At 38.3% G+C, this 25,932-nt stretch overlaps 1 protein-coding gene across 2 annotated transcripts in view; it reads left to right on the forward strand.

The window, feature by feature from the left end:
• The window catches only part of TPD52L1 (TPD52 like 1), a 51,232-nt gene that overhangs the window by 12,372 nt on the left and 12,928 nt on the right, over positions 1-25,932 (forward strand). For both annotated transcript variants that reach the window (XM_066315330.1, XM_066315331.1), the window contains exons 2-4: positions 6,340-6,455; positions 11,521-11,669; positions 23,983-24,084. In XM_066315330.1, the coding sequence (XP_066171427.1) occupies positions 6,340-6,455; positions 11,521-11,669; positions 23,983-24,084 (367 nt within the window). The remainder of the gene's footprint in view (positions 1-6,339; positions 6,456-11,520; positions 11,670-23,982; positions 24,085-25,932) is intronic.

Genomic DNA, 25,932 nt, shown 5'->3' on the forward strand with positions numbered 1-25,932 from the left:
TCTTCACTAGCATAGATTGGCAGCTGTGTCAGCGGTTTCTGGGAGAAAAATAAGGTAGAGACATCCTCAAGGTATGATTAATTTCTTTGTATTATACTAAAACAGAGAAAATAATCAGCACAGTGCCTGGCTGTTTATCCAGGACTTTCAAATAAAAATGTTCCTTTGTTGGGAAATCTGCCAGTCTATCTCATAACTATGGATAGATTTTCTTACTGCTTGTGTTTGCAGGGGTTAAGAGATGGAAGGGAAAGCTTTAACAAAGTCAGTAATGAGCTGCTCCAGGATGACCAGGGACCCCTACTCAGATTTTAAACTTCATCCTAGAACTCTTGAATACCTAAAAGCTTTCCCTCTCCTTGGGAAAGTAGTTGACACTACTGCCAACCTAAAGCTCATTTGAGAGAAGGAATGAAGACATTTGTCTATCCATCTCTTTCTTCCAAGGAGCATACTCATAGCAAAAAGAAGACTGAGCCCACATGGTTGCAGAAAGTAGAAACTACATTTTTCTGTAATGTTTACATTTTTAGTCTACATCACCTGTGCTTGTTAAATATTTCCCTCTCCTAACCAAGGTGAATCCAGCCTCTGGGTTTGTTTTTCAACCATAACTTCAAAATCAACCTTATATTCTCAGTTCTAAATCCTTTAAGAGAATGGCAAGCTGTATGTAATTGTTAGGCTCAACCCTGAGCAAGTTCAAGATGAGTTCAGACTTGTCCACACTGGTAACCAGACACAGAAGGGAAGCTCTTTCTTCTGTAGTTTGTTTTCTAGGCAGAGTAAATGATAATATATTTTCCTATTTTGATCTTCCTGTAATAACTTTGTCATGGAAAAAATGGTATGGAAATCCTTGCAACTTCTGATAGCTTTTTCTGATTAATTTAGTTATTTAGTACATGCTTCTAGTCCCCCTTCTCCCCCTGCTTAATCTCTATATCTGGCATTAAGGCTACATTATAAAGAAGATCAAAGACACTAATGCAGTGTCTGGACAGTTCCTTTGTTCTACTTACTATTTCATCCCTTTGAAGACTTAATTGCAATTTAAATTTGTTAACAAGTGTTTTCCAAATTTAAATAAGGCAAAAGAAGCTGTAGCAAGTAGTTTTGCTTACTAGAAGAGTTATGTAATTTGCTTTCTCACTATTTGATGTGAATGCTAGATAACAAGGTAGATATGGTATCTTTAATGAGTTGGAAAAAAAAAAGCAGAGCAGTAAGAGCACTTCAACTCTTAAATGCTTTGTTAACACAAAGGATTATCTACAGATTTCCCTGAATGTTAGAAAATGTACACAAACAGAAATTTGATGGTTTTTAACCTTAATTTTGCTATCATTATGGTTAATTCAACAGACATCAGTGTTGATGTCTGTCACAGCCTACAGTGTAAGCTTTTCCTTTTGTTGGGTTTTGGGGTTGTTATTCTTTTTTAAACAGTGAACATACAAGAAACAGTCTGATACTTAATACTCTAGAACACGAGTCTGAGATAAATATAGAAAAAATACATAAAAAGCACTAATTAAAACATTTTTATGTAGTTAAACTTTAGATACCTGAGTAAGTATAAAAATCTGTCATGAATTTTATCATTGTATTATTTGGTTATTTTAAATTTGCAGGATACTTACAGATCTTCTAGATTCTAATAAGCCACTTATTAAATTTGTCATCCCTACAATTCTACTGGCAAACATATGCACAGGTATTGATCAATGCTGAAACAATTTCTTGCAATCAATCAGATTTAATAGCTGGCTGTAGAATTAAGGTCAGTAGTCTTAGCCAGAACTACCATAAACTTTGGGAGAAAACTCAAAAATGCCAATTTCAGTACACTGGAACAACTTGCATGTTTGTTGTAATATCTTGTCATAGGAATCTTTCAGAAGAACACAATAAATGTGTTCCCCCAGTTATCCACCTCCTACTTCTTTCTATATAAATCTCCTAATACAAAGGATTTTCTGCTCATTTGTTTCAACTTGGATTCTTCTGTATGACTTGCAGTTCCTAATTACTGATAATCCCATATTTTTAATGTTTCATTCATATTTTATCTAATTATATCTGGCAGTAAGTGTTGGGGAAGATGAATCAGGGAAACCTTATAAATATGATTGCTTAGCAAAAGATTCTGAAAATATGAAACCTATAATCGAAATAGAAATCAAAACTTATTTTGAGTTGTAGGATACCAAGTCTTAGTTACTATATAACCTGAAAACAATAGCCTAGCTAGCTGAAGGAGAATCCCCTTTTGATTAAACAATACCTTTCTGCTGGCTAAGGGATCCAAAGGTCAATGTAGTAAAACAGAAGTCTAAAGAGCAGTTTTTAGAGTTTAAAATATAACACAGTGTGGTAAAGTAGTAGTTCTTATAGGCTGTATGTAGATTCTGGAGGATTTTGTGTCTTGTATTGATTGGTCACTGTAAATTATAATATTCATCACAAAAGGAGATAAAATGTATTTTAACGAGGACCTTGCTCTCTTACCTCTCTTACCTTTTACCTCTTACTCTTCTTCTTCCCCCTACTCTTACTGCTCCTCTTCCCGCTGCTCTTGCTCTCTCTTGCTCTCTTCCCCCTGCCACCTTGCTCTCTCTCTTCCTTCTCTCTAAACTCTCACCCTCCTGTTCTTTCTCCCTCTCAATTTGGGACTTCCCTTCAGCTGAGGCTGGTGGCTGAAGGCAAGGCCCTTTTACCCAAGACCCTTGCAATAAAACCATGTGTTCTAGAATATCTCAGGTCAGCAGAATTCCTTGTCCCTGCTGTCCTCAGATGATCCCCTACAAGTAAGTACTAAAACTTTCTTTGGAGTAGAAGCCAAACAGCGTATTGCGTTGATTCGAGCCTATTATATGATTTCCCACACTTTATGGGAGAGGGGTTTTTTGTTATTTTGAAGTAGCCTATGACCAGAGTTTGCCTGTTTGTGGAGGATAAATAAGTTACACATGATTATGTTAGTAGTGTAGTTTGCTGTAGCAACAGGAGGTTGTATGAGGCCATAGGATCTACAGTCTTGTCTCCAGCAATCCTAAACCACAAGAAGAGGCTGTCTGGAAAAGATAATAAGGGAGGTGGAGTGGGTCTTGCATCTGTCTCTGGGCAGGGTTTTGTGACAAATCCCAGAGCTAATTGTTGATTAATTAAGCTCTGGGTTGAGCTTCATTGCAAATGGAAGAAGTTGAGAGATGGGGTTAGGTAATGCGAACTCCTTATCTGGCCATGGCAAATGAGAGAGGGGAAGTTCAAGGAACAGGTTCTAAGACAGCTTCTGCTCTATTAATGCCTCTTGTGTGATTTTCTTTTAGTGTAATAGAACCACCAGGCAGTCATAGCAGTTGAAATTAAATTTGGGAGCGACAGAATTAACTTAATCTGTATAAGACATAAGATGTTAGTGGTAGTGTCTAGGCTCTTTCCATGCCTTAGCTCTTAGTGGCTTGCTTGAATGAACCTTGGAAAACCTGTGCTTTAGGTTAGTATGTGAAGGTCAGTGCCTAAAATACTGTGCTGTTAGTAGAGGACATAAGAGATACAGGACGTCACCAAACCCACAGGTTCTTGTAAATGCTGGTAATCTACTAGATGAGCTCCTAATTTTTTCAGGGAAGCTAGTAACACCTATATTACAAGGGGAAGCAAAAGCTACCCAAGAACTGAATTGCTCTTCTAAAAGGGTGGAAAGTTAATTTCCAATTCCACACCTGGATATTAGTACAATTCTGAAATAATAACAGCTCTTCATCTGAACAATTTAATCACAATTCCAGTTTTTCCAGATCTGACCACAGCTGGAAAAAAGGCATGATCTTCAGTATTTCTGGGAGGAGTGGGTAAGAGGAGAGGGAATGCAACTTGAAAGCAGGGTTTTTTCCTGCTACCAATGACCTTATGTTATTCTTGAGAACAGTTCAGCTACTTGTACAACTCCCTTCCCAGAGTGATCAAGCCTTCATGGCTCATAACTAATACCTGTGCATCTTTAGACAAAAATACTATCTTTCCCCAGAGCTCTTCCTGTGTGTTGTCAGGTTATGTAACTGGGCAGGAGAGGAAAATGCATCAGTCTTCTTCAATACTGAGAGGAGACCTCATAGCAGTCTACGACTTTCTCATGAGGGGAGGTGTAGAGGCTGACGCTGATCTCTTCTCCATGACTAGTGACAGGACCTGAGGGAACAGCCTGAAGCTGTTTCAGGGGAGGTTTAGCTTGGGTATTAAGGAAAGGCTCTTCACTCAGAGAGTCATTTGACCCTAAAGTGGTTCCCCAGGGAAGTGGTCACAGCACCAAGCCTGACAGTTCCTTAAGTGCTCGGGCAGTCGTCTCAAACACACAGTGTGATTCTTGGGGTTGGCCTGTGCATGGCCAGAAGCTGGGCTTTGATCATCTTGCGCGTCTCTTCCAACTCAGGATATTTTATGATTTTATGTTTCTATTGTTTCTTATGTTTCTAAGCATCAATTGCTCCAAGATCACCTCATCTCAACATCTGTCCCAAGGCTTCCCTTAAGGGTTTTCAGCCCTGCTGCCCCTTAGATCCTTCCCAGCATTTCCAACAGCTGCCCTGTAACACTGCTCCTCCATCCATGAAAAAATAGACTGCTTTCAAGACAGTGCAGTCTAAGTTTAGCTTGAGTCCCATAGCAACACTATTGATCCTCAAACAAATACCAAGTAACAATTGTGTTTAGAGATGTATTTATGGGTGTTAATAAAGGTGATTTAGGAGTGTTCCTACTGAACAAATATGCTTTTCTTTTGTTGTGATTTCAGCAATCTGGGTTTTCCTGGCAAGCTGCTTTTTGGGTAATAGCTAAGATATCAACTACTTCTATATGCTTTCATGTTTTTAAAAGGTTTTGTGCTGAAGGGTGGTGATCTATTTCTGCATATGGTGCTAGGCAGGGGTTCAGCACCTGTGTTGCTGCTCTTTATCTTCCCACTCAGGGAAGATTGTAATTAACAAGGCTGAATTCACTCCATTGTGTTCTGCAGGGAAGTTGATAGTATGAATCAAATCAGTTCTGCTCTGTTAAATAGAAGGAAATCCAGGTACACTGGGGGACTCTAGGTGAGGGAAATGGCAGAAGGCTGGAGGGAATTTAGTTTTCTGCATGAAAATATAAAGTACTCAATTTCAACAGACCTATTCCTTGTAACCTCTGTTCTTTAATGCCTAAACTTAACTAAGCTGTATTTTAATCTCTGTATAATAGAGTATGCAGGCCTCTGTGGAGCTGTGAAATAAATTGTTCTCTTCCATATGAGGCAGTATAGATGTGTCAGGAGTTAGCAGAGATGGCTGATCACCCTGCTAGGGAGCTGAAATAAAGGGAAAAGTGCTGTCCCAGATGTAACCTGGGTGAGATTTTTCTTCCACAACAGAAGATCTAGAAGTTTAAAACAAGTTTTAAAACAAGTAAAGAGAATGTTTTCTGTTATCTCATGGTTTGTATTGTTGGTCTGCAGACCATAAAGAGGAGAAGCTCTTAGCAGCTGGAGCCCCAGCAGTGTTCTCTTCACTGAATGGGAAGATAGGAAATATGTTGTTTCAATAGTACCTATTATTCCAACCAGCCCCAGGTCTTGCAAGCACTAATGTATGCACTTATCTTGCTTATTGTAGATACTGACCCTGATCTTGGGCATGCAGAAGAAGTGCATTTGTCTCCTCTTCACAGGTTTAGATTGAGCAATCAAGGAATGCTTCTCATTAAGTTCAGAAATTTCAAACAATAGGTGTGGCATTTGCTTCTGCAAACTGTGTCCATCTGTAAGGTTTCAAATTGCTGCAATCAGAAGTACTTTTAGAGAAAACTTGGCTTTGTAATATACTTCCTTTATTATTCAGTGTACTATTGCTGCTCTTTGCATCAGTGATCCACATTAACCAGCTTTCTTATTTTGAAGAATAAGCTTTCTTTTTTTTCCTTCTGTATTGTTAGAAGCAAGAAAATGCCTTATCAGGGATTAGTTGTGCCCAAAGTGATTGACTTCTGATTCATATGTATTAAATTGCTCCTGTGCAGACATTACTCTGATACTTCCAGTAGCTTTTCAGAAGCAAAGAGAAGCAAAGTGCAAATGATTGTAGCAGGAAACGTTTTTTTTTTCGTTGTTTGTTTGTTTTTGGGGGTTTGTTTGTTTGTTTTTTTGTTTTGTTTTTTGTTTGGTTTGTGTTTTTTGGTTTTGTTTTGTCTGTCTGTTTGTTTTTCCTAGTGGGTGAATAGTATATCATTCTTGTATTTTAGGGGAGGCCAATACAATAATTGAAATAATTAATAATGGTTGTCTTGACCTTTTAACTTTTTAAGGCCTGTTGGAAACTCAGTCATTCCATGAAGCAGATGAAGATGTGGTCACTGATGTTGATTTCACCAATATGATTTCTGAAGAAGAAAAAGAAGAGCTGAAAATTGAGCTAGCCAAGGTAATGAATTTGAATTTCTGTAAGTGTTACTGTTTCTACCTCCTTAAACTGGAAGCTATTAATTGTAGGATGAAGTATACATCATAAAGGCAGGCCCTTCCTTTTTGGTAAAATTATTCTAGGATACAGTAATGTAGCCTATAATTTTCTTATATCTATTTTTTGAAGGTAAAGTATCTTCTACTTGATGATTGAACTGCAAAAGTCAAATGCACGTTCTCATCTGAGTCAAGATGTGTCTTTATTTATAAACATTCCTTAAAAAAGAATGAATGGTGTTCTCATTAGGTCTGTGGTTTTGTTGTTACAGTGGTTGTACAACCTGATAGAAAAATGTCTTTTTATGGTGCTCAGAGGAAAATGTAATTATGGTGGTTACAGAAGAAGCTGACGACAACAAGCACAGTAATTTTATCACATTTTTGTTTCCTTTGGCACTGATGTGTTTTGAGAAGGTAGTATCTTTTTTCAGGAGTCTGGAAGTCAGTACGCTGTGAAGAAGCTTAAAAATAAGGAGATGAGAGGAGAAAGGTGTGAACCATGCAATTATTACAATCTTTATTACAAATATTAAAGAGATTTTCTAGATTTGGTCTACCATGGAAGGATAGATTCAGTTTTAATTTCTGCTGCTGAATACTACAGAAAAGTGAAATTGTAGAATGGAAAATTCAATTTTCCATGAGAGAATGGGGAAAACTGTGTGTTGAATTATTTGAAATATGAGTCAAATAACAGAAATCACAGCCATATGAATGTGAAGAGTTTGCCTTAATATCGATTTAAGTATTCCAGTTAAGTTGTAGTACTTAGAGTACTTACAAAGTACATATTAGGTACTCTAAGAAGTAACATTTGTAATGACTTTCAAGTAATTTACCTGCAGTGCTGATTCAGGATTTTCAAGTGAAACAGAAGACTGTTTTTTCACTTTAATATTTTATCAACCTTTGTATTTCTGAATTACTAGTTAATTTTTACTTCTTTGCTGATCTTATCACATCTGTAGACAATCAGAAGGAAGCTGAAAGTTTACATGTTCATCAAACATAAACATCAGTTTATCAAAAAAGTTAGGAGTTGGCATGTTCATTACTGGCTTTTCATCAGGACCAGAGGCACTGGGCCCACACTGAAACACAGGAGGTTCCTCCTGAACATCAGGAAGCATGTTTTTAATGTGTGTGTGACTGAGCAGTGTACCCCAAGATGTTTTGGAGACTCCATCCTTGAAGATATTTAAAAGCTGTCTGGGTATAGTCCTGGGAAACATGCTGTAGGTAGGGCTTGAACCAGATGTCCTACAGTGGTCCCTTCCAGCCTCAGCCATTCTGTGATTTTCTTCTCTGGTGAAGGGGACTTCACAGGCAGATAGAAACAAGGAAGGAAAAAAACCAGAACTTCCTGCAATCATCTGAGAATGATAGGCCTCTCTCAACAGAATTATTCTCAAATGTTTCTGGGTGTCCCTTCTGTTTCCTGATTGCTACAGGAGAGAATTCTCAGTAGCTCATGCTGGAAATGTGCTAACATGCAAGTGAGAGATTGCCTGTCAAATATTATGAACTTGACTGACCTAGGAATTATTTTCTGAATTCCTCACAGCAGTTTACTGGCATGCAGCCAATGCTTAAAAGCAAAATAAAACTGATAATTAGGCTAAGAAAGGTATGGAAAACTTGAATGCAGAGTGGACAAATTCTGAACAAAGTCTATAGTTAAATAAGGCTTTTGACTCTTAGAAAAGACTGCAAAAAATGTATGACCTTTCCTCCTACAGAAAGAGAAACTTGCTAATGTGGGAAGTGGGTAATGTTTCCTTTTGAAAAGCTGTCCCTACTTACAAGTCCTTTCTGCTCCACTGATGATAGTTTTGTTTTCTTCCTTGTCCTTATGTGCTATGTGATACCCATTTGAGCCTGTAGGAACAATCACCTCTCTTTCTGTTGTGAGAGGTAAAAGTCACCCTTGATTCTGTTATCAACAGTTGATAAAATGGGGATCTCTTTGTGAGCACCTTTTGTGCATTAATTTAAGCAGAAAACATATGTTCAATCTCTTGTGTTGTGTATCTAACATATATATTCTTTGTTTTCTTCCTCCTTCCCACTCTGACATTAGGAGAGGAAGCACTACTGCTTTTCTGGCAGGATTTTTTTGTATCCTCTATTCATATTCTCCTGGTAATAGTATCTTTTTTACTGGAAGCTTCTTGCGGCATGGACCTCCTCTGTTCTTGTATTTGTAGCCTAGCTAACACAGCAGGGCTCTGACTCTAATCAAGCCTTAGGATTTCTACAATGCAACTAAAATGAGTAACTGTTACAAAAACTTCCAACAGTCATTTGGATTTACAGAGGTCAGTCTGACTTTTCAGAATAACAGCAGAAAATTGTAGCCCAAAAGCTTTACATAAGGCCAGAAGATTGTTAGCAGAACAGATTCCCCCGCCCCCCTCGCTGTGAGGAGCATTGTACAATGACTCTTGAGTCATGCTGGGGGCTGACATTTTGAGCTACCTTGCTCGCTGCTGTCAGTTGTCCTTCCATTACACTCATCAAAGTAGTCATTTACTCTTTGGTGTCTTCCCCCTCCCACACCTTCCCAGAAGGAGCTATCTGGTTTGATCTAGCTGAGGCACAGGTTCAGCTGTGTGTGTTACTGCATGTTTGCTCCCAGTTTGAGGAAAGATGATAATAATACCTTTTTCTGCAAAATTCTGGGAGAAGGGAACTTTGCCTCTATATGATGCATCTTTATTCTGACTCTGTTGCACTTTAAAGAAGGGAAGCATGAGAACTAGAGGCTTGTATTTCTGTGGACTTGAGCCTCAGTTTTATAATGGAGTTATAAACATTTACAAAAGGGGACTTTAAAAAAAATCCTAAACAGGTGATGCCTGACTCCCATGGGAGTTAGATATGTTACAAGCTTAAATGCTTTTCAAGATCCTACTGTAAGTCCCTAATTCTTTCTATGTACTTCAGAGTCATCACTGATATTTGAGCACTTGAGGGCGGCTTTGTATCTGTCATTATTTCAAAATGATGGAAGTTGAGGAGGATTTTGTCAATGCAAAACTGATTGGTGTGTTATAAATAATAAATTACTTTTCTTTAATCAAAAATGTTGCTTATACTTCTGCCATTGAGCACATGGCTAATGCTTGCTTAGGCTATCACAGCTTTAAGATGTCTACTCAATGGAACAGATGGAAAGTAATTTTAAAAGAAGCCCTGAAATGTTTATATATCCAAGAGATGTTTATATATCCACTGATGATCAGCCTAGTGCTGGTCTGTGTGTCCTGGCATCAGTTTAAGTTAAGTTCTTTAGCAGTGTTGCACAAGCAGTCATGCACTAAGGGGTTTGCTCTTGGTGAGAAACAACCAAAAGGAGCTCTGAACTGCTGCCTGAGGAATGCTGACATTTGTGCTTTCTTCCTATAAGCATTTAACCAGTTACCCTCTCAGAAGAGAGACTCTTGACACCTGCTTCTTGACAGTATTCCATTTGCAGGTTAGGAATATAATGGAGCATAAAGGACATAGGGAGGAATGAAGCAATTGGGATTGTTGTGTATCTAACAACAGTAGTGAAGTGTTGGCATCACAGGCATTGGTGAATACTAATAATCTGCTTCACTCACAACATGATTCTGCTTTGTGTTCATAGTCTTACTGCTTAATTCCTGAGCTACTTGTATAGTTAGCAGATAATGACAAAAGAAACTGATAGCTGGGGGATTCAAGAATGAGACTTTTCCAAGAACAGTGAGCTTGCAGCCAGTTTTTCAGTGAACCAGAATGCATGAATGTGTAAAATAAAATAATGCTGGTACTGATGTCCTAAATATAGCCTTAGAGGTCAGCACTGTTTCAGCTGGTGCTTGCATCATTCCTTGCAGCCTATGGAGTTAAATCACAGGGACACTGTGGTTCCAGGGAACTTAGCATATGGCAATCAGATAAGTTGCCATATGTTACCTTACTAACATATGGAGAAAGGAACACAGTTGGTAAAGGAATTTCTAAACCTGAAGTGAAAGGCAGCTGCTCTGGTGTCACTTGCCCTTGTTAGCTTCAGTATCTCTGTGTGCTGCTTGTATAGATTGGCTTGGGAAGCTTCCAGATGAAGAATGCAAACCCCTGCTCACTTTCAGGAGAGATGCCTAAGGAGCAGGATTCTGAGCCAGTGGCAGGACAGTTCTGGGGTCCCTCTTCTTACAGTCCTGTCTTCTAGTTCTTGCCTTGGTAAAACACTGGCTTTGATTAAATGTTTCAAAAAATGTCTACTGCAGGAAGAATTATGTTCCTTCTTTTGGGCTGGATGGCATCTTTACAGCTTAAAATTGCAGGGTTTGGTTAAATACTAGGATCTCTGGAAAGACTAATCTGCTCTGTCTTCTGAGTGTTTTTTTGCTTTTGGGTACTGATCACTCATGTTAAGAGCTCAACTATAAATTTTTATGTTACAATTTTGAAATATACAGGGCCTAAAATACATAAATAAAACTCATATGACAAGGATATAACCTTTGGATTGTACTCTCAAGTCATATATTATCATGCAGGTTTTCTATTTTTTTTAACCTGTTCCTAAGAGTTTGGATTTTTTTTTTCAGGACCAGAAGACTAAATATCTGCAGATGTGAAGTTAAAAGCCTATGTACTCAAAGAAAGATATTTGCTTGAATTTTCCAAGTCTTTTCTTCTCCCATCCATTCCCATTTTACTAGTGAATGAAGAGCTGGTGTTTGAGACTCCTAATGCCCTTAGGCAGATTTGGGTGTAGTCACTTCCTTACTGGATAATTCTCTCTCTTATCAGATGTGTGTGTGTGTGTGTGATGGTGAGCATAGGTGACAGAGAGGCATTAATTTAACGTAGTGCCAGCTCTGTTCTGGGTATGCCTTTGTGGCCTCCACAAGCACTTGACTTTGTCTCTCTAGATACCTATAAAAAGCACGAGTTTGTGAGATTCATTTAGCCTCTTAACTTCATATGTGTTTATCATTCTGTGGGAACAGGCTAACACCTTTCTCCTTTCTCCTTGTTTCCCTCAGCTGGAGGATGAAATTTCAACTTTGCGACAAGTGCTAGCAGCTAAAGAGAAGCACCTGGTGGAAATTAAACAAAAACTTGGCATAAGTTTGATGAATGAACTGAAGCAGAACTTTAGCAAAAGCTGGCATGATATGCAGACAACTTCTGCGTGAGTACTGATCTTTTTACTTACACATATGAACATACCATGTTTTTCTAAAACTTTTTGGGCTGAATTAATAGCAACATTGGTAGAAAGAACCACCTACCTTTCATCAAGTGCTGTCTGCAAAGTCATTTGCTTTTTTTTCCCTCTTCATTTGACAACTGAATTTGACACTTAAGGAGAAGGAAAAGTGAGCTTCTCCACAACTGAGGTGAGCTGGGAGTTTACAGCAAGGAAGGCAGGGTGGAAGTGGCATCATCCATGAAGCAGCAGTCCCACAGTACCTGAACAAAGAGAGCAGAGCAGGTCCAATGACAGCATAGAGGGTAAGGCCAAGAGTTCATATCTCCAAGTGCATCTGTACTGATGAGCCAGGTCCTAGGGGTCAAGCCAGGGAGCTCAAGATCTGTGAGGTACCTGGCCAGATACAAGCATATCAGTAATATGACTTGACCTTAAATTCAGTCTAGACTTTAGTACAGCTCCCAAATGAAGGGAAAAGATGCTTAACAAGTGTTCTGCCAGTTCTTGCACAACACTTTCATCACAGTCTTACCCAAGGTTTTACAGCTGTGCAGTGCCGGATCTTGCCTTAAGCCACCAGATTCAGAGGAGTGGAAGGAAAAGCATAGCAATCCCTCTCAGTGCATTGAGGGTGCTGACAGAGACTTGGTAAAATAGGTTAAAATGTACATTTTTACATTAAAAGAACTATTCTTTGTGTTTTCATGGGAAGTCGAATAAGGCATAAACCCCTTAATAAAAAATACAGTTTTTATGTCTCCTCTCTCTCACTGTTGGACAGTTTCTCATCTAGGTCCTGTTTCTCGTGACATGTCGTTAGCAGGGGTATCAGTGTTGCCTTGGTGAGGATGGCTGGCATGTGCTAGAAGGGAACAGTCTAGTGGACTAAGCTTTGGAAGAGAGGAGGGGCACAAGACATCCGAACTAGAATTACTCGGAGAGGCTAGCAAAATTTTGAACAAAAGCTTTCATTTTTAACTGAAGTTTGGTAGCAAGTTCCCAGTTAGCTCCACATTGACATTTTTTACAAAGAAAGATTTAAGATACTTTTTCAGTGTGGTAGCTGCTACTTTTTATTTAAGATGGGTTTCAGAAACTACAATCCATTAGGTGGCAAGTGTCCAGAAATTGTTAAGTGGAACTGAGCAGGACTTCCGTTTGTGCTCCAGAAAATTCTCAGGTTTATGGTCCAACTGCTGTACAATTCTGCTAGACCCTCATGCCAGAACACCATTGCTGGTACAAATCATGGTAATCCAGCATTCTTAAGAATGGATATGTTAAGTAATAGAAGTGATTCATTGTTGCTGTACCAAAATAGCAGTGGGATAGCATTATTCACCAAGATTCTCTGATTTAGGAAAGATGAAAAGGCTGTTTAAAAAGACAAAAAAAGTCAGAAATATTTACATGCCTGTACTTCTAAATCCAGAATTACTCATTTTAAATTTTAAAATGATCTGGTTTTAAGAGGACAAAATTTGTTTCACTTAGCTGGTGTGCATTGCTGTAAGTTAAAACTAGTTGTCTTTAGCAGGTAACTTTTGAAAGCCACAGAGCACCAAAGTTTTTGTCCACTTATTGTTAATCTTTTTAAGTTCTCCATTTAGGGATGCATTCTTAGGGTTAGAGCACACTCAGAGGAAGAGGGATGGACTTCTCTCAGAAATAGTCCTGTAAAGTGTGTTTGTCCACTAGTTAAGAGTCATGATCTAACTTACAGGATGCATGCCACCTCTACTGACTGAATTTAAACTTGGGATTTTGACTGTTTTAAACATTTTTCATCACAAGTTCCTTGTTAATTTCCTATACTATTCAGTGCACTGATGTTTAGTATAATCTGTGTGTTGAGGGAGGCAAAGGGTTCTGCTATAGAGGACATCAGTAACTGGAGAGCAAATGATTGCCTTGAGTTTGGCTTGGTTTCGTGGTGGTAAGGCATTCAACTGGACTGACTTCCCACACACACCTTTTTAGTGATTGGGTTTTCAGTGAATAGTGGTGGGTGGATATTCAACTTCTAGCAATGCAGGGTTTTTATATTTTAAAAATAGGTAATTCTTTCTTATTTAGATGCTAGAAACAGGGTCATGTTGGTGGATTTTGAGATTATTTATTTTAACTTAAGAAATAATTGCAAATGTCTCTACATGGATATTTGTAAAGACCATAATTGAGCTTTTCTAATTATTGTTCTGCTACAAAGGAAGGTTTTACATAACCTGTAAATGCATTGTATTCAGTTGAAGCTTGGTGGTGCTTCTGTAAAGTTCCCACATGTCTCCTTACTTCCCATGCTTCAGATTTTCACCATTTGGTGGATTAAGGTAGAAGATAGTTTTATGAAGATATTATAAAGTATTTATGAAGATTAACCTGGTTTTATACATGGAATATTGGAGATGTTGACAGCAATGTCAGGAGATTGTCTAATCCAACTGCCTCTTTCAGGCAGGACCAGCTAGAGAAGAGTGTTCAGTCAGGTTTTGAATATCCAAGGATGGAGATTCTACAGCCTCTCTGGGAAACCTGTTCCATGTTCAATTACCCTTGCTGTGAAAAACATTTTTCTTAAATATTAAAATAATAATTTATTTTAATAGTTCTTGCATTGAATTGTGCTGGTTGCCTCTTGCACTTCCACTAGATACCACTCAAAAGGGCTTTCCTCTATCTTCTTTCCTCTTTTCATTAGGTTGTTTGTGCACATGGATGAGATCCTTCCATGGGTTTTCTCTAAGGTGACCAGTCCCAGCTTTCCTAGCCTTCTCATATGATTCCCATCCTTTTCCATCTTCATACACCTTTGCTGGACTTGTTCCAGTTTGCCCATGTCTGCCTTGTCCTGGAAAGCACAGAACAGGACCCAGCACCTCAGGTGTGGCCATAACCAGGGCTGGCAGGGGAAGGATCACTTCACTCAACTTGTACTCACTTTTCCTAACACACCCAGGATACTGTTAGCTACTTTTGCCTCAGAGACACATTGCTGACTCATGCCCAATTTGTTCTCTACCAGGATTCCAGGCCGTTTTCTGCAAGGCTGCTTTCCAGATGGTTGATCCCCAGCCTCTCCTGGGTTATTAATCCCAACCTGAAGGATTCTGCTTTGCACTTTGTTGAACTTACTGAGACTTCTGTTGCCTCATTTTTTTCAAAGTCACAAGTAATTGTATTCTTCAATTTCTTTATATATGGAGAAGGTTACAAGGGTTACTTTAGCCTTTCACTGGTCACTCATATTGAGCACTAAAGACATAGATTCACAAGTTATCTCGCCCTTTGCTGAGCATTTATGTTGTAACCATGTTCAGCTTTGTCCTTCAGCTTTTCATTTGGTGGTCTTCTGTAGTTCTTTGGGGAAAAAAACAAAACAAAACAAACCATAAGACATTATAGTCCTGTCCTTTTGGGAGATATTTCAGTTCTACTGAGGTTCTAGGGAGCAGTTTTATCTGTAAAATTACCCACCAATAAACTCATTCCAGCCTAGTAGTTCCCACAAACATCTTTGTTGTCCTTTCTTAAAATGTTACCTACTGTTACAAGACATAAACCTCCTCTGTTTTAAATGGTTAACCTTTCAACCCATGGATGGAATAATAACTATCAAGAGAGCTTCTAGGGAGATGAAAATGCTTAGTTAGCTACTAAACTTCTGTTTGCTTTCCAAAAAGCAAATACTCCAGACATTCAGACTGTAAGCATCAGTACTGCCATGGCAAATAAATTATTAGAAGAGCTAGTAAATGAGAGGAAACCCATTCTATCTTCAAGGGCTGTAATAGTGAAATGATGTGAAATGTTTCAAAGTCTATATGCCTTGTGATTCCAACTGAGGGACTGGGAAGCCTTTGATGTGATGGAAAGCGGACCCACGCAAGGCTAACATTAAGGATAGGAATCTGACAAAGCTGTTTTCAAAATGGCTTTTCATCTTTTGACCTCAGAGAGAAATTTTCACTTGTAGAAAGGGAAAAGCTCCTGAATTATAGGCCAAAATCAAGAAAACTGTAAGTGCTGGCTCCAAACAGCATGTTTCCTAGACAGGGCTGTTGGATTTTTTTTTATGGATGGTGCCTGTCTTTTCAAGCATTTTTAAGAAGGTTTCAGTGTTGCACTGTTCTTGCATGTGAAATTTAATTAAGATTTGGGACAAGAATATTCAACATGGACTTGGCCTTTTCCTCCAGAGATGAAGATCTACTCAGTGACTACTGGCTGAATCATGTGAGCGAGCTTAGTTCTGCTGATAGGAAACCTGAGGACAATTGCATAGATTTCAACAACTATTGGGAACTTTTATATTTCAGATTTCTGCCAGGTGATAGGAAAATAGAAGGTAATAGTGGCACTGCATGTGTTTTAGGCTTACAATCTGTGGTATAGGCAGCCTTTGTTGATATAACCTTAAATATATAGTAATGTGTTCCAAAGTTTCAGAATTTTTTTCAGTAAGTTGGATATAATTTTTGGACAGCCACAGTCCTACTGTGACTTCTAGGAATTAAATAAACTGTGTTCCCACACACATACTTCTTACAAGTGGTAGTAAAAGAAGTGTGGGTGTTTCTGTTCACTGCAATGTATAATCACCTTTTGATGTTTTCTTTGCAAGTAAATGTAACAGTTGTGTAAGTGAAGAAATTGTGTGTTGGCTTTAGCAAGTACATTACCTGTATGCGAGTCTGCTATATAGAAGTAAAAGGAGCCTCTCCCTTCCACTGCCTTTGCTTCCTTTGGGTCAGATCAGGCAACCTTCACGCTGTCTTCAAAGGGAATTATTTTGCTGCCTTTCCACATGTGTCTCTGGCCTTGAATTTGAAAGGGTAGAGTAATAAGGAGAAAAGAAAGGACTTAAAGTAGTTGACTTAGTCTGTTCTCATTGTTCCTTGTCCAAAAGATGTATGTTCATTTATTTGCATGAGAATCTTCAGCTAATGGAAGTTCCACAATAACATCAGGTGACCTGTTCCAGATGTTCGTTTCTCAGGGAAAAACCCTCTGTAATTATCATGAGGCACCAGAAAATATATTCATGTGTATTCTAGTGATCTTTATGTGTGTATATGTAACTGTAAGGATGGGAAGGGAGGCCTGAATTTAAATTGGGATCTCTGAAATTACGATTAAAAATATCCAAGAAAGAGTTAGTAGAAAAGAGGGGAAGGGAAAAGAGAAGAGAAAGGAAATGAAAGGGAAGAAAAGGAGAAAGGGAGGGGAAGAAAGGAAAAGAGAGGCTGGAATGTATTTAATCTGCATAGTTTTGTTAATCTAATGTACAGCACAGAGCCCACAGACAGTGTTACTTGTATAGTTTAAAGTGTGATGAACTGCCTGTAATGTCTTAAGATCATCTGTGCTTCCGCAAACATATTTTGGCTTTTCTACCTGGAGAGTAACTGTAGCACATTTTCCCCCCTGCCCCCTTCTATGCTGCATTGAACAAATAATGCATTTCAAACAACTGTATCCCATATTTTTCCCCAGTGTTTGAAGATTACAGGGCAGTACAGCCCAGAACATTTGTCATCTTTCCTGACCTGTGACTCTCTCCAGCCTATTGAACAGTCACCTTCCATGTACTGCACAAATTTCTGCTGCAGCCTGCAGAGGTTCAGTTCCCTTAGTTCTGTCCTTCCTCTCTCTGTGGGAGAGGAACTACCTGGGGCATTCTTCCTTAGATTTAGGCATATGTACCCATCCAAATGCCAGCACTGTTTCAATTAATTCTTAACATCCTTGGCAATGGGAAGATGACAAAAAATACGTCTCTTGTTTGGTTTTGAAGTTGGAATGTATTTCAGGAGAGTACGTCCTAAAAAAACCCCACCAAAACAAAAACCAAAAATAATGCATAAAAGCTTAGAGTTCGTTTGTGGCAAAAATTACAATGAGAATGCTCTTAGAGAATGTTTTATGTACCTTTTATCTGTCATATATGCATTTATCTCATTTGAGCATCAGCATAATTTAGTTAATGTTGAGCCGTTTCTCACAGAAAATCAACAGAAAAATAGTTTTGTAGCTGAGAGTTTCTCAAGGATCCAGATGATTTAGATAGATTGTGGCAAAGTCATTCTTAAGCTGCCTAATGGTTTGAAAACTGAAAAGAAGTAAGCTCCAGAGGGCATGGCTTGTGCTACCAGGCTCTGCTCTACTGTATGGTTTTGTTGTTAATTGTTTGCATTCTGTTACATCTTCTGTGAGCCTTATCACAGGCAAGGATTTCTCAAATGAATTAATTTTTCCAGCAAGCATTGAGGGAGAGGCATAATGCTGAATGAAAAGGTACTAATTAGCTGGTGTACTAATTTTGCAGAAGCTGAATAAAAATTTTTTATCTTTTACTGCAGTACATCAAATGTGCAGCTTGACATGCAAAATATAAATATTATATGTGTAGCCTACTTGTGTCAGCACACTGTATATTGCACCTGTGAATGAAGGTTACATTTAATTCTGCCATGTGAAGGGCAGTTCTGTACTGAGATGAGTATGATTGTCCTGTCATATCCTGCAGATGATGTTAGCCATTTAGATACCTAGTTCTCTAGTTCTCTCTGTATGGCTGCTGCTTGGCTATTCTCTCTATAAAGCAGTCATTCCTTCGCATGTTGTTTTATGAAACAGTATCTCCTTATATTTCCTCTCACTGTCTGTAAAAATCACAGTGAGATATATATATAATGAGATCTGGTTGTCTCAGGATAGCAAAACCTAAATGTAGTACATGACACTGTCAAGTGAAAACACAGTCAAAATAGGCTGCAAATCTATTTTGTCTAAATAGTATGTTACGGCACTGGAGATGTGAGTTATCTTTAAAGCTCCTTTTAATTGTGCTTGGCACGGTATTGGAATATAACTGTATTATCAGCATGTATTGTGATAACCTCTGATAATCAATTTTATAAATAACTGCTTCTGTTAAAGAAATGCCCTATTTTAAAAACAAAACTGTAATCAGAATTTGATGGATGAAATTCTTAAGTTAATGTCATATATAAAGGTAGTGTTCAAATGTTCACAGGTGAGTGTTATTTACAAGTTTACAATTGAGACAGTGTTTGATACAACTTATTTGTTTAATCCCTCTTGCCTATGAAATACATTATAAATGTTTATTGTAAAGTGCTGAGTGAAAGCACAGAATATGACCCTTGTTAACCATTACCAGCAATTCTTCTGTGCTATGAAGTATTTTCAGATGCCACAAAATCAGAACAGAGATTCCTGCTCTAACTGAATAAATCAAGTAAGCAGGTTCCACTTTTGCTGATGATACCTGGTGCAATGCTGATGGTGCCTTTGTATGAGTACAATGATGTATTTGTGTAAAAATGCACTCCATTACTTGGATGGAAGGTGCTCTTTCTTGAATCCCTGTATCCTAAATTATCTGAGTTTGGTTTTGCTGGGATATTTCTGCCTGTAAGTTTTGGGATCACTGGTCAAATCTGGCTGACTAACTCCTAAGATGCTGTCACCTGTCTCAATGAGCTAGTGGTCAGCACTGACCTAATGATTGCCAGCAGTGGCTGCTGAAAGGATGAGAGTGCCCAGGTGTTGTAGATGACTTAGCATGCAGAGCACCTGGTGGTGCAAGGAGGACTTAAACCATACATAGAGCACTTTTTCCGGTTAATAAGTGTTTGTAGTTCTTACCTGGAATATCCAACTTAATTTCTGCTGGTGAAGGTTTCTGAAAATTATGTAAGCTGTTCAGTGCATTAAAACAAATGTACTGTGAGTTACATGAGATGATGAAAACTGCTTGGTCAGAGGATGAATGTGCAATACAACTGACCAGATTCCATGTGACAGAGAGAATCTATTGAAGAGATCATTGTTACCAGAGTGCTTGGCAAGATATCAAATGGATGCTGTAAATATGAAATAACTACGAGAATAAATATATCTGAGCCAAAATACAGTACATCATACATCCAAATATCAACACAGCACATAACGAACTACAGTGAGGCAATGTGCTCTGTGGAAAGATTATTTATGAAGAAAGACTAGTCATACATGTAATGGTGGACAATGGGAATGGGCAAAGGGTTTGATTTTTAAGCTGTCAGAGAGCTCTGCTGAGGAACAAATTAATGTTTCTTGTTTCTGCTGATAGGTATTGCATGTTGTGGTCTATTTTCGCCTTTGTTATTTTGTTGTGTCTTAAAGCTCATCTTCAGCATTGCTGAAGGGAGGAGGGGACATGTCATAGGTCATTTTTGCTGAAGTTGGTGCTGAAAAAAGACTAGTTGTGTAACAGTTTTAGCTGGATTTACGCTCTTACATAATGTCAAAAGTATTAGGAACACAAATGCAGTCTCCACGTTTTCCTTGCTAGTGGAAATACTGGAGGATATTTGGTTTATGGGATTTAGAGAGGAAACACAATATTGTTGGAATGGCAAAAACAGTGTCATTTCAGCCACTTCCCTGAAATTTGTGTTATGACCAATGTAATGCTCAGAAATATGTAGGGGACTCTAATGTTTCTCAGTGAAAGTTGGAGCTGTCTGCTGGATGGCGCATTTTGGACTGTTCTCTAAGTTGTTTTATACGGTGTGAAGAACATGCAGTGAAAAGGTAAGACATAGAGATATTTTATCATAATGTTAAATGTATGTATAAATAAAATTAACTCCAAGGTGTCATTTCAAAAAATCAGTTCAGAGAGATATCTGAAAAGTATTTTAATATGTACATTCAACCTGTACATAAATATGTTGCACTACAAAGGACCTTTTAGACTTGCAAGTCAAATCTTGGCCTTCATTTTGTCATCAGCAAAATTCCACTTGTGCTGAATAGTTTAGGAAGCTTTTCTGCTAGCAAACTCTTTAAGAATTGTATGCCACAGGCAATACAATATTTGATTTTTCTTCTTTTTCATAGGCAACTCTTACAAAAAAGCTACATGCTTATAGTTTGATAATAGCATCCTTATTTTAGGGTCCTATCCTATTCTAGTTTGTATGAGAGTATATCTGCTGTCAGCAAGAGAAAGACACGGCTATTAAACTAGTTAAGCTAGAGGATGAGACCTCAGTGAAACAATTGCATTCTTGTTATGTCCAAGGAGAGATTGGCTAAAGAAGAAAGAAGATCTGGTAAAAAACCAGTATTTTCCATCTTCTCTGTATTGTACTGGAATAAATTTAACAAGCATAACCATTACTTCTTCCTTTCTAATTATAATTTGTGTTCCTTCTGTGTTGCAATGCTTTAGCCCTTGTCATTCAACATTGTGCATGTGTTTGGTTCAGCTTATCTAACTGGAGACTCCTAGAGATCCTGTACCCTAATCTTCAGTTGCTCCCTGTGGATTGCTTTGTTAGTCAGTGAAAACAGAGACAAGTACCTTCATAAAAGGAGCAGTTTAAGAACATGTTAGGTCAGTAGAGTGTTGTGGGTTAGGAACATAAAACCAAAATTAACATTAAATATAAAATCTGAAAGAACAGAGCATTATGTGGCCTCTGCCATGAAACCGGTGGTTTGTAAAACACAGTCCTGAACAGAGCACTTTCAGCAATAGGTCCTGCTGGGGCTAAAACAATGTGACATATAATGTGATGTGCCATACTGCAAATGTTAATCTTATTTCCACTCCTTCCTCCACAAAGTTATTACTTTCATATGCATAATAATAAGGAGAAAATACCTTGTTGTAAGGACTTAGGCGGTAAGATTTTTTTTTTTTTATCAATTGCCAATGTACTTTAGTACATGTTTGAGATCCTATGGGTTTTGTTCAAAGGAGAATGAGAACCAGTGGAGTTTTATTTCTGAATTTTTCATGATAATTTCTTCTTGTCTGCCAACACACGCCACAGGATAGAAGACTGATTATAGTGTGCTCTCCTTTTGTTACTAGGTCAGTACTTCTAATTCTGAGCTTGTCTGCGTCACTGGGAGTCTCAGATAATTTACTCAGAAGGAAGCCTCAGACATGCTCAGAATTAGTTGAGTCAGCAGAAAATCATCTGTGCAGGAAAGTTTATTGATTACTCTGAGAGTGCAAGAGTGCATTAACTGTACTAAAGGGTCTGTATGGGTCAGAGCAGGTATTCTGGATCAGTAAATTAAGATGATTCTGTGTCTGAATCTGCATGCTGTAAGTGAAATTAGTGAAATCTTTTAAAGGAATTCAGTCCTACTAAGAATGTACATTCATTCTATAGGTTTCTTCATCCTTCTTTCTCTCTCCTTCCCCAGATCTTCTTCCTTTAAAGAAATTTTAAAAAGTGGGGGGAAAAAAGGAAAGTTGTGGCATATTGAAACAGATGTGATGATTTTTTTTCCTATTTTGAATATCCCAGAATCATTTTGAAGTGTATCTGTTAAATGTACCTAATATGTATATGCTTGAAAGAGCAGCATTGTATTTGTCCTAATTCTTTTCTGTGCTTCAGACAGCAGATTTTGCCAGAAGGTCAGTGTCTGCTGGAAGAATACTTACTTGTTGTAGACATGATTTTCTGTAATCAGAAGTTGTATCAAACAGGTATTCAACAAATGTCGTGGTTTCATGTTTGCCAAATTTCATTTATCAATTGTGAGATAGGATTTTGGGAGAAAAAGGTGAAACAGGTAAAATTTAAAAGTGAAAACAGATAGATTTTATTAACATACACTAAAGAAAGAGAGAGAAAAAAATGAGACATTTAAACAGCTTCCCTCCGCTCCACTTCAAACTGTTCACTTTTCCACTCAACACAGAGAGAAAACTATGATTTTCAGTCAGTTGCTACTACTTAAACACGATCTTACGCTACCATGGGAGAGGAGCCTCTCTAGAATTATGGACAACATGCCACAAGAAAAGGTCTGGTGGCTTTCAATGTCACAAATCTGCAACCGCCTGGAATTTTGCAGATCTGTGTAGTCCCACCCATATAGCAGTTTTTCAAGCTGTTTATGGGTTTCTGTATGTTTGGAGTATCATATTAAGAATACTTTTCTAGTACAAAACAAGGATTCTCTTCTTCTATTTTTAAAATCGCATTTATCTCAAAAGAAATAGAGACTTCCTTGTTCTTTTTCAGAGGCCGGGGACATATTCAATTCAAAATTCTTAATTAAATCTCATGTATATCAATACACTCAATCCTTTGTTTAGAACTTGCATTCCTCCATAATGGAATAAGCATTATGGTAATACATAAGCAGCATTATGGTATTACAAAACCAGTTCATTTCCCCATAATTTACACCTAGAGAAGGCCGGTCAAAAATGTCCACTTCCTCCATCCCATCTTCCAATAGTCTTTCTCAGTTCTTTTATTGACTTTGTCTTAATGCTGTCTCTCTACATTCTAAATCACTCTGTCTTCCGTGGGGGAGGGAAAAGGGTTAATGTCTTTACCCAGAGTCTTTTTTCCTCCTCTCCAGCTGAGTTGCAGAACTTCAAGGCCACAGGTGATGGGGGGAGGAAGGGAGAGAGGGAGCTGCTCAGGAACGCTGATAGACTATCCTCCTCCACCTCTGGTCAGATCTAAAGCAACTCAAACTTGGATCAGCTGCCTGGAGCTCCAGAGAAAAGTTCTCAAAAGTCTCTCCTCCCTCAGAGCAGAGGCTCTGGCAGCCAAGCCAAGAGCTTGGCTGCAGTGGCCCCTGGCGCAGGGCCAGCACTGCCGATCTGCAATCCTCCTCCTCCTCCTCCTCTCCCCATTGGAGGAGCCAGGGGACAGAGGGGACACTGCTGGTGGGGAAGAGGGCACACTGCCGGCCCCGGCAGCTCTCCCATAGGCAGGGCCCCTGCCAAGGCCTGGCCAGGCCTGTCCCTGGGGGGCCCAGCCCCAACCTCTGACTTAGGAGGTGATGTCAGCTCCTTGCCAGCTGGAAAAGGAAAAGCCAGATCACCTAAAACCTTTAATTTAAGACTGCGTCTCCAGAGGTGTACACAATACTCTTATTCATCAGCCAAGCTGTCAATCCATGCTAGAACTTCCTTAGAAAAAAAAAATCTTGCACATTCATGCTAAACCACCACAAATCACTGCATTCTGCTTTTAACCAGTGTGTACTGGCCCATCTGGGGGATATCACCAGTAAGAGGGAAAGAGAGAATTGCTAAGAGAAGGATTGCTCTGGAGAACCCTGCACTTAAAAAGCTGTGCAGAAATGGGCGTCCTCACCCACGTTTGTTTTGAGCTACATTTACTATGTTTCTTAACATTGCAGTGGATGGGACTTGGAGCGAAATTAGTTGCAGGGATTCTAGTCTCTCTTTTTTAATACTTATCCCTACTTCTGTTCTATTTTTTGTTTCCAGTTACAAAAAAACACACGAGACGCTGAGCCATGCGGGGCAAAAGGCAACAGCAGCTATCAGCAATGTAGGAACGGCTATCAGCAAGAAGTTTGGAGATATGAGGTATCAGCATCTGCTGCTTCTCTGGTCTTATTTAGAGGACTAAATGTATAAATCATTTGTCAGTTGTTATTTTCTTTCTACATTAGTGTTTTGAAGGTTCAAGTAGTTTGTAGTTAGAGTATTTAATAACATTCATGTTTTTAACTGGAAAGAAGGAATAATGATGACCAAAGATAGACTTTCTGTATGAATCCTGCTTTTTTTTTAAAAAAAAGTACAGTCAGAAATCCTTCTGTAATAACTTGGCAAACTCAAGGAAATGTATGAATAAAATGGAACATTTTATTATTATTAACCCAATTAATTTATTATTAACCCAATTTTATTCATATGTGGATGCTTGAGAAAAATATCATCTGAAGAAAAGAACCATACCTAGGAGCTGCTTGTGATAGGACAAAAAATATTTCAGGCTATTTTTAATCAGTTTTTTAGGATGTACTGCAAAGTTTTGTTCTGCAGTTGTATAAAACTACATATGATGGAAGTAATAGGAGTTGAGGTCGGTAGAACTGTCACTTAAAGGCAACTTCAGTGTCAGGCTTTATATGTGGATGCATCTTCGAAAGTGTTGGTCCTAAAGTTCCTCAGTGTGAGAGCAGAAATTGTACACTGTAAACCAGCATTCCAGTTTCCATTAGGTAGTAGGATTACAGAACTTCTGGAGTGTTTGAAGGAGTTGATTTTTTGTGATAGAATAAATGGCCATGGGTAACTCTACAACATACTGTTTGACCTGTGGAATTAGGGTCTCATTTATTAATAGTGCATATTATCCCATTGGTATGTACTCACAAGTTTGTTTTTTTGTAGTGTATGAGGTAGCCATATCCTAAAATCTGTGTGTGCTGCAAATGACTGAAGCTTAGTTCATGGCAGCTAAAACGTTTTTTTCCCCTTTTTATTTTTATTCTGGATCTTTAGAGTCTTTAGAGTCCCCCCTTATTACCTACCTTTTACATACAGCTTAATAAATCCTCTGCAGAAGTACTGATGTTTTTCTAGGTGAAAATAAAATTGGAAAATCTTCATTACTGTATCATCTGCTTTACAGTGTCTTTTTCCATACTCTAGTTCAAAATGGAAATTTACTCAGTGACTTGCAACCAGAGTATGAATATAACTAAGAATTTTTGACTTGATACAGTTAAACATTCATGAGTAGTATATGCCAATCAAAGGATAGAAGAATAAGCAGGCATGCAATTGTATTTTCTTAGTATATTTTTTTAGTGTTCAGAATTCTAAAAGCTGAACACTGTCTAAAACATAAAATTGAGCCTTCATTTAAAAAATTCTTGAGAGTTTATCTTCATGAATTTTTCATTATTTAGATTTTATTTTAACTTATATGAGCTTTTGAAATTCATAAAACCTCATGTCTCCTCCCAGATAAATAGAAAGTTATGTGGTAAAGTGTGTGGTTTATTTGTTCGTTCATTCATTCCCTGTTTGGAGTCTCCTTGGTCTTTCCTTTGGTGCCTCCTGGTTCTTCCATTATGAGAAACAGTGAGTGAGTTCTTCTTCTGACCTTCATTTCACTCATTATTTCTTGTGGGTTTATTGTATTTCTCTTCAGTTTCCTCTTTTCAGGCGCCAGTTGGATGAGTCACTTTCACAAGCCTTTTTATTACCTTTGTTAATTCTTTCTGCCCTCCCTGCATTTATAGTTGTATTTTTTTAGTTTTGAGAAATGTGTTAGATATGTGTGATGCATGTGGCACCAACATATTACGTGTTTCATTTTATGTTCTTTCATAACACTTCCTCTTGTAAAAAAGATAAGCCCACAGCTCAGCAAACAGGTCCTGTTGCTGTTCCCAGGCTTTTGATCCTACAGCAGTGACC

This window comes from Sylvia atricapilla, chromosome 3 (genome assembly GCF_009819655.1).
Source record: "Sylvia atricapilla isolate bSylAtr1 chromosome 3, bSylAtr1.pri, whole genome shotgun sequence".
Lineage (NCBI taxonomy): Eukaryota > Metazoa > Chordata > Aves > Passeriformes > Sylviidae > Sylvia > Sylvia atricapilla.